At 53.6% G+C, this 12,443-nt stretch overlaps 1 protein-coding gene across 1 annotated transcript in view; it reads right to left on the bottom strand.

Annotated features, from left to right (window-relative positions):
• Window positions 1-12,443, bottom strand: part of CSMD2 (CUB and Sushi multiple domains 2) — a 316,793-nt gene that overhangs the window by 28,313 nt on the left and 276,037 nt on the right. The window contains exons 24-28 of the mRNA XM_054170896.1: window positions 12,163-12,289; window positions 9,302-9,504; window positions 7,219-7,410; window positions 5,011-5,149; window positions 4,083-4,270 (exon numbers count right to left, since the gene is read on the bottom strand). Of these exons, the coding sequence (XP_054026871.1) occupies window positions 4,083-4,270; window positions 5,011-5,149; window positions 7,219-7,410; window positions 9,302-9,504; window positions 12,163-12,289 (849 nt within the window). The remainder of the gene's footprint in view (window positions 1-4,082; window positions 4,271-5,010; window positions 5,150-7,218; window positions 7,411-9,301; window positions 9,505-12,162; window positions 12,290-12,443) is intronic.

Below are 12,443 nucleotides of genomic sequence, written 5' to 3' on the forward strand. Positions count from 1 at the left end.
GGAGAGGCTGAGGGAGCTGGGGTTGCTTTGCCTGGAGAAGAGGAGGCTCAGGGGAGACCTCATTGCTGCCCACAACTACCTGAAGGGAGGTTGTAGCCAGAAGGGTGTTGGTCTCTTCTCCCAGGCACCCAGCACCAAAACAAGAGGACACAGTCTCAAGCTGTGCCAGGGGTTAGTTCAGGCTTCATCTTAGAAAGAAGTTCTTCCCAGCAAGAGAGATTGGCCACTGGGATGTGCTGCCCAGGGAGGTGCTGGAGTCACCATCTCTGGAGGTGTTCAAAAAGGGATTGGATGTGGCACTTGGAGCCAGGGTTTAGCTGTCAGGAGGTGTTAGGGATTGGGTCACAGGTTGGACTTGATGACCTCTGAGATCTTTTCCAACCTGGTTGATTCTATGATACAAGGTCTTGAGGGCCAGAGGGGTTTCCTCTGGTCAGGCAGCTGTGACACCAAACTACAGCAACCACACTTACTTGGACTTGCTGATCTCTGAGGTCTTTTCCAACCTTATTGATTCTATGAAAAGGGTACAGAAGGATGTGAAATGTTCCCAGCAGAAGAGAAGCCACAGGATTCTCCCAGAACACCAGTTCCATCTTTTGAGAGGCACAGCCTGGTCAAGCCCTTGGTGCTCCTCCCAGACCACCACAGGCTGCAGAGGTGGAAGCTGCTTAGTGGGGAAGGGGCAGGCAGCTTTAAGGTCCATGCTTAGCTGCTTCACTGCCCTCAAGCTGCAGAGAGGGAATAGGTGTGGAATGGATGCAGCAGGAGGGATGTGTGGCCCTGGGGTGATGCTCAGCTTGCTGCTGCTGCAGCTTGTAGCAGCTGGTGGGTTTCCTTCAAAGGTTCTGGTGGGTTTCCTTCAAAGGTTCATGGAATGGTTTGGGTTGGAAAGGACCTTAAAGGTCATCCAGTTCCAACCCTCCTGCCATGGGCAAGGACAGCTCCCACAGGCCCAAGGTTGCTCAAGGTCTCATCCAGCCTGGCCTTGAACACCTCCAGGGAGGGCACATCCACAAACTCCCTGGGCAGCCTGTTCCAGCATCTCCCCACCCTGACTGCACAGAATCCCTGCACAGGCTGCTCAGCACAGCCCACAGAGCTGACAAATTGCATCTGGGCATCAGTCAGCCAGAGAGCACTGAAGATGTGGTTGCATGGCCCAGGGTCCTCTGTCACACCCCAGCCATTTGCAAGTGTAAATGCTCCTGCTGCTGCTCCCAACCCCTTTTCCACTCCACAAGCCTCCCCTCCTCTCAGTTGCTAATGCTGCCTTGTGGAGGCTTCCACAGAGGAAGCTGCACCCAGCGGCTTCCCCCTGACCACTCTCTGCTTCTCTTGTTGTTTTGAACGGTCTCCCTGCCTTTCATCTCACAAGCTGATGTGACTTCAACCTGCCAGTCAGCCTCCCACATGGCTGTCAGATGTCTCAGCCATGTGCTTGATCTCAGCCTCTGCTCTTGCTTTGAAAACCCCAGGGCTGCAGGGCTGCAGCCGCTCTGTCGAGGGCTGAAACAAAAGGCTGCTGGCCGATTGCTGAGCCACAGCCCTGCTGCTTCTGTCACTGCTTCCCCATTCTTGACCCTTTCTGCTCCCTGGAGGGTCTGTGCCTTGGGGGATATGACCAGCCTCTGAGGAAGATGCATCCTGACACCCCAGTCCTGCTCCTCTCCCCTGCTCCTCTGCAGCCGAACTGCCCCCAAAGCTCCTCAGCAGCAGGCTGCAAAGGGAGGCAGGAGCTCAACTTTAAGCAAGGATCTTGGGGGTGTGGTGACTGCAAAAGGCTCCTGGAGGGATGTGGGGGAAGCCACAGCTTGATTTATTGGGCTGTGAAGTGAGCAGAGCACAGCTTGCCCGTTCAGAACGAAGGTTTTATTTTCACTCAGGCACTTCAGAGATGGAGGACTCTACCCTGATGTCCCAATTAACATGGAGCCAGGCTGCCAAATGGTTACAAGAGTCAAGACCAAACTGCCATGAGAACTGGCTCATTAGTTCACACACAAAGCAGAAATTTCTGTGCTTCCCCTCTCCTTTCCCAAGGAAAGCTCAAAGCCTGCATCAGCTCCCAGCCCAGAGGTCAGGCTTTCATCTCCACACTTGACAAAAGCTTTGCTAGGGAGTTGTGGTCCACAAAGTATCTGAAGGGGCTACAAGAGAGCTGGGGAGGGACTTCTGAGGCTGTCAGGGAGTGATAGGACTGGGGGGGATGGAGCAACACTAGAAGTGGGAAGATTCAGATTGGATGTTAGGAAGAAGTTGTTCCCCATGAGGGTGGTGAGAGCCTGGCACAGGTTGCCCAGGGAGGTGGTGGAAGCCTCATCCCTGGAGGTGTTTGCAGCCAGGCTGGAGGTGGCTGTGAGCAACCTGCTCTAGTGTGAGGTGTCCCTGGCCATGGCAGGGGGGTTGGAACTGGCTGAGCCTTGAGGTCTCTTCCAGCCCTGACAATTCTATGATTCTAAGTCTATCATGAGCTCCACATCTGTGCACACACACATCTGTGCACACACAAACACACACACACACACACCCCCTTTACTGACAGCTAAGCCCTAAAGCAACCCCAAGAGAAATTGTCTGGAAGCTACTCTTCCCCCACAGTCATCAGATACTGAAGAGAGGACAAATTTCATCAGGAGCTCCAAGCCCAGGTGTAGCCTTGGCATCCCAGGCAGCTCATCTGCTCACCAGGGATGCTCCAACTCATCCCAGTTACACCAACCAGAGTTATGTTTTACACTGAGGGTGGTGAGAGCCTGGCCCAGGTTGCCCAGAGAGGTGGGAGATGTCCCAAGAGACCTTTAAAATCATTGAGTCAATCCCTGGAACCATTCCTGGTTGGGCTTTTTGGGGGCTCTGGACAGCCTGCTCTAGTTGCAGAGGTCCCTGCTGACTGCAGGGGGGTTGGACTGGGTGAGCTTGAAAGGTCCCTTCCAACCCAAACCATTCTTTGGTTCTGTTGGGACCCTTGCTTTGATTTGTCACTGCTGCAGAGCTGCCAGCACACCACTGGTGCAGAGCACAAGATCTGTGTTCCCCTCTCAGAAATCCTGCTGGGGGAGGGGATCTGTGTGGCCAGACTGGGAAACTGCCTGGCTGAAGAGCTGCCCTCAAACCCCTTTGGATGGGGTTGCTCCACTCCCACTTGCCTCTCAGGGGCAGGCTCTACCCACAATCAAAAGGCATAATAAAAGGCAGATTGGTTCTCCTCTCTTTGTTTCCTCCATTTCTCCTGGCCCCAGAGGACAACTTGCTCTTGAAGAGCCACTGCCCCTGGAACAACATCCAACCCAGTGCTGAGGCTGTTTGAAATTCACCCCACACGCTGCAGCTCCAGGCTAGCAAGGCAGTGCCAGTGCCAGGGCAGATGCAGGGTTCCAAGGAGCAAGCGACAGATGGCAGCTGGGCTTTGTTTTCATCCCCCCCCAAACATCACCAGAAGAGGACTACAAAGCCCTGGTAGCTCACAGTGTTTCCCTCACAGGTGATGTCTGGCATCAAAAGCAGAGTGGACAGCAGATGGAGGGAGGTGATTCTGGCCCCTCTGCTCTGCTCTGCTGAGACCTCACCTGCTGTGCTGTGTCCAGCTCAACAGAAGGAGCACATGGACCTGCTGGAGAGGGTCCAGAGGAGGCCACAAAGATGATCAGAGGGTCAGACCACCTCTCCTACCAAGACAGGCTGAGAAACTTGGGGCTGGGGAAGACTCTGCAGGGACCTTAGAGCAGCCTTCCAGTACCAGAAGGGAACCTACAAGAAAGCTGGGGAGGGGCTTTTTACAAGGGCTTGTGGTGACTGGAAGAGGGGAAGGGATTGAAACTGGAGCAGGGGAGATTTGGATTGGACATCAGGAAGAAGATCATTACCATGAGGGCAGTGGAGCACTGGAACAGGTTCCCCAGGGAGGTGGTGGAGGCCCTGCTGCAGAGGGTTATTCCTCTTTGGCAGCGAAACAAGAGAGGTTTCCACAGGCTCTAGAGCTTTTCCTCTTTGGGCCAGCTTGGTGGTTTAAGCTGAGATGAAGGGCAGGTAACCCCCACCAGGTGCTGGCTGGGCCAGGGGCAGCCCTGGGCAGCTCTTACCTGTGTAGTCAATCACAAATCCCGTGTTGCTGACCGAGGCGTCGCTCCGGAAGGCGAGGAAGAGGTTGTTGCTGCTGCTCTCTATCCTCTCTGGCAGCTGGGAACCATAAAAGCTTCCAATCAGGGGGCTGAGTGAATCAGGTCCATCATAGATATGAAGGAAATCATAGCCAGGCTCCAAACTGAAGCTGTGAAACCAAAGGAAAAGTGCTTGAAGTGTGAGCGTGGTACAGGACTGGAGATCAACTGAGTGTGGTCCAGATGGGCTTTAGAGCCACAGGGCTGAGAGACTGCTCCTGCCCCAGGCCAGCTCCCCAGCCAAGCACAGGACAGCTCTGTCTGCATTCCACAGGTAAGGAATAGAGGAGTGGTGATCCAGTCCAGAGCACAGAGGTGGCAGCCAGGGCTGCTGCAGGGTGGTGCAGCAGCTCCAAGGTCATGCTCTGGAGAACCAAGTGAAAAGGAGCTGCAGCTGAAACATGCTGCTGGCAGGAGGAGAGGGAATGCACCAGAGGAGGTTTTAGTTGGACATTAGGAGGAATTTCTTCCTTGAGTGGGTTCTCAGCCACTGGCACAGGCTGCCCAGGGAGCTGATTGAATCCCCACCACTGGAGGCGTTTCAGAGAGGCAGAGATGTGGTGCTGAGGGCCACGGTTTAGCACCAGGCTTGGCACAGGGAGAGAATGCTTGGACTGGGGGATCTTAAAGGGCTTTGCCAACCAAAACACTGCAATGCTTCTCCCAATGAAGGTGCCACCTGAGAACAGATTACCCAGGACTGTGGGGCAGTGCTGGCAGGTTTGCTTTTGTTGCTCCAGGGGGGGAAGGACCCACGCTCAGACCCAGCTCCCCCAGGCAGTGGCCCAGAGCCCTCCGTGTCCCCGCAGGCAGTCCCCCAGCCGGAGCCAGCCAGCCCTCGGCTACGTACGTGTTGAAGACCAGGGCGATGACATAGTCAGGGGACACAGTCAGCTTCCAGTCACACTCCTTCCCTGGTGGGTAGGGCTCTGGGTACTGCGGGGACAGGATCACTCCTGCCGGCCCCGTCAGGATACCTCCGCAGGGAGCTGAAGGCAACCAAGCAAAGGGATGAGACTGTGCCTCAGGGGGATGCCAGAAACGGGAGAGGAGGCATAGGGGGGGAGGAGGGGAGAAAGATGGACAGACAAGGGGACAGAGAGGCAGATTCAAAGCTGTCTGATGGGGCTCTGAGAAGCAGGCAAGAGCCTGGAAGAACCACAAGCATCTATTCTGTGTCCATCTGCCTGCACCTTTAGGGTTCGTTTCTCTTCCTCCAACATTCTTCTTCCTCTTCCCCTAACACCAAGGGGGAAAATTGAGAAGCAACCAGAGTGTGGAGACTCATTTTGTAAAGCCTGAGGGAGATGGCTGCTCAACACCCTCTGATTTCTTTGAAAATCCCACCCATGGTCTCCAAAGGACTTCAGCTAGGAACTGGTCCTTCCACAGCTGCTGGCAGCTGGGTCAGGAGACAGACTTCAAATAGCCCAAACCTCTGGGGGCTGCTTCAGCTGAGGTTGCCTGCTCAGCCCACATTGTGCAGGGACTGCAGAAGTTGTACACTAAAGATGTGTGGAGATATTTGAAATGCTAAATAACACAACCCACTCCCCCCCCCCAAGCCCTAGATGAAACCCTGCTCCCCACTGCAGCTCTGACTGAACAGCTTCCTACAGTGACGAGGAAACTGCTCCTGCTTGGCCACTCAGTACTCCTCCAAATCCTTTGTGACTGAAGAGAGGGAAGGAGCAAGACAGACACTGCTCTCAGCTTTTCCACAGGGCTTATGACTCCCTGAAACAAGACTGCCAGGCTTCTGTCAAAAAAACAAAGGCCCCAACACAACATCTCCAAGTCAAATTAGAGCTGGAGCCATGGGAATTCATCTCACAGCCAGATGAAGGCATCGGCTGCACCCCGCCGAAGGGACCGAGAGCTCAGCTGCTGGTGTGAAAGAAAACTCCCTGGGAGCATGAGCTGGGCACGAAGAGCAACAGCAGGGTTTGGTTAAGCTCATGACAGCCCTGGGAAGACTAAAAGGCCTGGCTCTGTCAGGCTTAAAAGGTGCCACAGCAGATCACAGATTCATGGAATGGGTTGGGTTGGAAGGGACCTCAAGGATCATCCAGTTTCAACCCCCCTGCCATGGGCAGGGACACCTCCCACTAGCCCAGGCTGCTACCTCACTATGAGGAGGAACCTCTTTGCTGTGGGGGTGCTGGAGCCCTGGAGCAGGCTGCCCAGAGAGGTTGTGGAGTCTCCTTCCCTGGAGACTTTCACGAACCCACCTGGATGCATTCCTGTGTGACCTGTCCTGGGTGATCCTGCTCTGGCAGGGGGTTGGACTGGATGAGCTCCAGAGGTTCCTCCCAACCCCCTACCATTCCATGATTTCTTTTTTTTCCTGGGCATAATAAAAGGAATCACTTCTCTAAGCTTCTTTTAGGACTTTATGAGCTCAAAGGAAATGTCAGAGGGTTCTGGCTGTGACAGAATTTTCTGTCTCCTCATGCAGAAACTCTTCACCATGACCCCAATCCTCTCCACCAACCTGAGGTTTAAAGAATCCTCTTTCATTTTGACTTGGCAGGCTAAATATCATCACCTTCATTGCTGTATGGCCTGTAAGCTTCCAGCATGAACTAGATTCTCATTGTCCCAGACACTCTGGGGATAAACCTGAGGTGGGATTCACTCTGTTCTGCCTAGCACCAAGGGATAGAATGAGAGGAAAGGGCCTGAAATTGTGCCAGGGGAGGTTTAGATTGGAGATTAGGAAAAGCTGACAGAGTGGTCAGGGACTGGAACAGGCTGCCCAGGGAGGTGGTGGAGTCCCCATCCCTGGAGGGGCTCAAGAAACCTGTGGCCATGGCACTTGGTGCCATGGTTTAGTGGCCATGGTGGTGTTGGGTTGATGGGTGGACTGGATGATCTTAGAGGGCTGTTCCAACCAAGACCAATGCCATGATTCTGTGAGTAGTTCTCTGAGACAGCAACCTGAGCCACACAGCCCTGGTCACAGAGCTCTTCAGACTGATCCCCACCAGACTCCAGAGCCTTGCAACGAAGCAGGGCAAGGGAGCTGTGCAATGAGAGGATGGATGTGTGGTCATACCTGTGCAGGAGGGAGGGTCTGGTTGCCAGAAAAACCTGTTCTCAACCTGCACACAGGTGATCTTGGCCTCCCCTTGCAGGGCATATCCTGGGTTGCACTGGAAGATGATGGAGTCCCCAGCCTCCTTGCTGTCCCCACTCCGGCTCCCGTTCTGGGGAATCCCTGGGTCGTTGCAGGAAGTGGCAGTGGAAACTGCAGAGGATGAAAGAAGAGAGATTTCAGGCATTTCTATTTAATCCTGGCTGTGCTTAGAGTGTGTCCTTACACAGCTACCCAAGCAATGACTTCCCTCTCCACCTCCCCTCCTTGCCACGCATCCCCCCGCTCCCCGCCCCAACCTGGCTTTTTGCTGCGCTCCCAGCATCTGCCACTCCAGCTGGCAAAGGCTCTGGGGAACAACAGGTTCAAGTGCTCTACACAGAGTGCAAGTTTGATGGGTAATTGTGCACACTGCATGTTTACTTAATCAGCCCAGACAGCCACTGCTCGTGCAGGGTGCTTTTGTACGCCTCCGTGTCAGGCACACGCCGCAGACCCTACTAATCCGCTCGCCCTTTCCCCCTGCCCTGAGTGCCAGAGAAATTTAGCCCTCAGCCTCGTGAAGCAGCCAGCCTGACCTTTAAGAGAGGCAGCTCCCCCTCCCAGTCTGCCTTCTGCAGCTCTCTGAGGTCTGAGCTGACCCCTTCAGCTCCCTTCTCAGCTGGGGGTAGGCAGCACAGCTCCGCTGCTGCTGGAGCTCAAGGGCTGTCAGCTCTACAACGACTTAACGGCGTGGGAAGTCCTGGAGTAATGGAAGTTTTGTGAGCTTATATAGATCATTAAAGTTCACAAGATCCCAAACTGTCTACTTCTGAGCTTAGGTCTGACTACTTAGTCACACCTTGTGAACAAAGGCTTTGAGCAGGAGCATTCAATGAAGACCAGCCCCGTCTCAGGCAGTGGAGCAGAGCTTATTTCCTGCTAAGTTGATGAGAGTCTATTACACCTAGGCAGTTTAGAGAAAGCTCTTCTTAAAAGAGCCAGAGGAAATCCCTCTCTCTCTTGCTGTGCAACTGAAGATAAGCAAGTTAGCAGCCCAGCCTGGTCCTCCCTGGCAGGCTGAGGCACGAGCCTGGCAAAGAAAGAGGACACAGCAGAGCCGTGCGGGGTGACACAAAGCTCTCCCTCTTCTCCTGCTTAGCCCCAGAGGTCTTCTACCCCTTGCTCCTCCCAGAAGGTCTTGTACCCAGCACAACAAGCTGGCCTGCTCTCCTGGCCGTGCAAAGGCACCCTGAGCACAAACCTATGGGCAAAAGCTTGGCAGAGACAACACAAGCCTTTAGGTGTGCTCCAGTCCCAGGGAGGTCATAGTGTCACTCACCCAACAGCCTCCCTGTTTACTACCATCTCCGAACCAGACATCTGCTGGTTGCTTTTCCTGGCCAGGTCAGTGAAAGCCTGCATGCAGGAACCCTCTGTGTGGATATTGAAATATATGAGCCTGATAGAACTGAAATTAATGTGCTTGCAAGGCTGAGTCTTAGGCAGCAGCAGCCAGGACTCAGGCAAGGACAGATTGCAGCTGCATCCCACGTCGCGCTGCCGCGAGCGGTGCCATCCCCCCGGCCCGCAGAGCTCTCTGTGAGCTGCCTCTCAGGGGATCCAATTTGAGGGATGTTTTCTTTTTTACAGAGATTTGGCTTGCAGAGACCACTGACCAAGGGCTCTCAGAAAGCCCAGGGGGAAAGCTGCCCTGCATCCTGGTGTCTCTAAGGGACCTGTGGGAGCGCGGTAGAAAATATCTGTAGCTCCTTATTGTGCATTCCGCGACGCAGCGCTCTCCGTCTTGCTGCCAAGTCCACCCCTGTGAAGGTGACTGTAGGCAGAGTGGAGCCCTGAATTCACCTGCACTGCAAGGACAAAGGACAGGAGTTTTGCTCTGTTTGCAGTCTGCACCCAAAGGCAGCCAAGCAGAAAGGGCTGAAGATTGCACAGCTCCTGCAATGTGCTCAATACCAAATCGTTTGCTCGCCGGCAGCGCTTCGGAGATCGACCTGAAACCACTCGGCAGCAAAGCTGAGTTTGGGAAGGAGGCCAAGCCCACCTGAGAACTGAACAGCAAAGCCCTGCTTGCTGGTGAAGAAATCGGTGTTGAACTGCAGGATGAGAGAGTTGAAGGTGCTGTGGACGTCGGCAGGCAGGCTGGAGCCGCTCAGCTCCTTCAGCAGGATGCCGTTCTCCACGGGGCCGTCCCAGATCCTCAGCACGTCGTGGAACTCCTCGGTGTGGAACACCATGAAGTGGAGCCTGTGTGGCAAAGTGAGCTGGAGGTCAAAGCACAAACTGCTCTCCTGCTTTGGGTTTTCTGTCCTGAAAGGATTAGGAATGTGAGTGGTACCAACCAAAGCTACCTGGGCCCGCAGGGATGTTCTCCTGCTATTGGCAGCTCAGCTTGGACAAAACAGGATCACAGAATGGGTTGGGCTGGAAGGGACCTTGAAAGTCATCCAGTTCCAACACTCCCTACAAGGGGCAGGGACACCTCCCACTCATCAGCCCAACACCACCGTGGCCACTAAACCATGGCCCAAAGTGCCCTGTCTGTGTTTTTTGAACCCCTCCAGGGATGGGGACTCCACCACCTCCCTGGGCAACCTCTTCCAATCCCTGACCACTCTTGCAGCAAAGGAATTTGTCTTCATTTCCAACCTAAGCCTCCCCTGGCACAACTTCAGGCCACTTCCTCTCATTCTGTAACCTGACACTAGGGAGAATGCAGGCTCTGCAAAGAGCTTTGGGATCTTCCAAGGATCAGCTAAGGAAGAGATCCTGTCATGATTGTTGCACCCAAGGGATTGATCAGCTAAAAGCTGAGAGCCATCAGGGTTCAGCCCCTTTCACTCCTGCACTTAAAATGCCAGCTGCAGAGAAGGCTCTTCACTGCCTCTGCTTTTCATTGCCCATCTGACACCATCAGCTGAGGCTAACATGGGGTAACTGGGGCCAGACCACTTGGAAAGGGGGACAGAGAGATCAGTAAACTGGGCTGAGGAATAAAACAATCAGGTACTACACTTAAAAGCCCTGACAGCCCACCAGGAAAACAAGGAAGCATTCCCTTGGCTGCTTTCCCCTTTATCCAGGGCAAACATAAATAAATCAGGTGGAGCCATAAAAGGGGAGGGAAAGGAAAAATAATAACAACAGAAAAATCACTGCAATGTACTCAGCAACAAAATGATGCCCACAGAACCTGACAGAAACCAAAAGAGCTGAATCAGAAACTCACCCAGCAGAGACCTGGAGCAAAGAGAGGAAAAATAAGCCTAGGCTGGAGGAAAATGGTGCTGCTGAGGTGGTGGTTGGGCTTGGTCACAGAATCACCAAGGTTGGAAGAGGCCTCAAAGAGCATCAAGTCCAACCTGTCGCCACAGACCCCATGACTAAACCATGGCACCAAGTGCCACATCCAATCCCCTCTTGAACACCTCCAGGGAGGGTGACTCCACCACCTCCCTGGGCAGCACATCTCCAAAGATCTTTTCTTAGGTTGAAAGGGACCTCAGAGGTCATTTACTCCAATCCTCTCTGCCATGGGCAGGGACACCTCCCACCAGCCCAGCTTGCTCAAGGTCTCATCCAGCCTGGCCTTGAACACCTCCAGGGTGGGAGGGAGCATCTATGACCTCCCTGGGCAACCTGTGCCAGAGTCTCACCCCCATCACTGTCAAGATTTTCTTCCTCAGCTCCAGTCTCAGTCTGCCCTCTCTGTCTTTGTCCCATTAAAATCTTGCTGTTCCTCTGCCTCTTTCACAGAAGAATGAAGAGGGGAAAAAAGAAACAACCCAATAATAAAAAAATGAAGAGACTTCAACTGGAATTTGCCTGTGCAGGAATTAAGCTGCATTTGCTCTGCTCCTTCTGCTGTGTTCATACCAGAAACCATCCATTATTGAACCACAGCAGTGAGCAGAGCTAATGGAGGCAATTTCTGCATTAAGTCAGAATTAAAATACTGGACCAGTTCTATCTCCAGTGCAAATGCAGAGACTAAAAGCCTCCCAGAGCTTTTATGATTAACAGTCCCCTCTGAAGAGCTGATGATTGCTGATGCAAGGAAGCTGTGGTGCAGAGTAAAAGGGCACAGTGGAGTGGAAGACCTTCCAGTACCTGAATGGGGCTACAAGAAAGCCAGAGAGGGACTTTTGGCAAGGGCTCATAGAGGGAGGATGAGGAGGAATGGGTTGAAGATGGAAGAAAGCAGATTTAGGCTGGAGATTAGGAAGAAATTCTTTAAGTGAGGATGGTGAGGCACTGGAACAGGTTGCCCCCCAGGCAGCAGTAACAATCTGGTGTCACCTCTGATGGATCAATAGCTGAGAGTGGCACAGGTCACAGCATCACAGGATGGTTTGGGTTGGAAAAGACTTCCAAGATTCTTTAACCTTTCAAGGCTGGTGCTAAGCCATGGCCCTCAGCACCACAGCTCTGCCTCTTTGAAACACCTCTGGGGATGGGGATTCAACCACCTCCCTGGGCAGCCTGGGCCAGGCTTTGATAACACTTCCAGGGAAGAAGTTTCTTCTCATAGCCAACCTAAACCTTCCCTGGCACAACTTGAGGCCATTGCCTCTCACACTTTTGCTTGCTAGTTGGGAGAAGAGCCCAGCCCCCACCTAGCTCAAACCTCCTTTCAGGGAGTTGTAGAGAGCCAGAAAGTCTCCCCTCAGCCTCCTCCTCTCCAGGCTGGCCATACAGGGCTGAAAAGCTCAAGAGAGAGAAGCGCTGCTGCTGCTGTCCAGCCTGTTGAGCAGATCAATCAGCCTTGGCTCCCTCACTTGGGGCTCCCAGTGTGCCAGGGCATTCTCTCTCCTTGCTTGATCTGGGTTTTTTTGAGCTGCTTCTGGAGAAAAAGCAGCTGTAGGTGGAAAGCAACCCAAGCTACAGAGCCCTGGCCCAACTCACCCTATTGTGCAGCCAGCTTCTGCCTCTATTGTCCAGATGCAGTTCAGATTGTGGTCGTAGGGGGTTGGGTAGCCAGGAGACAGGATCCTCCCCGAGGCCTCTCCTTTGATGGTACCTCCACACTCAGCTGGAAGAAACACATGGGTTAGTGAGCAGCTTCACAACACAGCTCACTTCTCACCTGGCAACAAAGCAAATCTCATCCTATGAACACAACAGGGAGCATTTCCTTGCCTTTTAAAGAGATCCTCACAGCCTACAAAACAAAGATAAAGGCAGTC

The sequence above is a fragment of the Dryobates pubescens genome, chromosome 20 (assembly GCF_014839835.1).
Source record: "Dryobates pubescens isolate bDryPub1 chromosome 20, bDryPub1.pri, whole genome shotgun sequence".
Lineage (NCBI taxonomy): Eukaryota > Metazoa > Chordata > Aves > Piciformes > Picidae > Dryobates > Dryobates pubescens.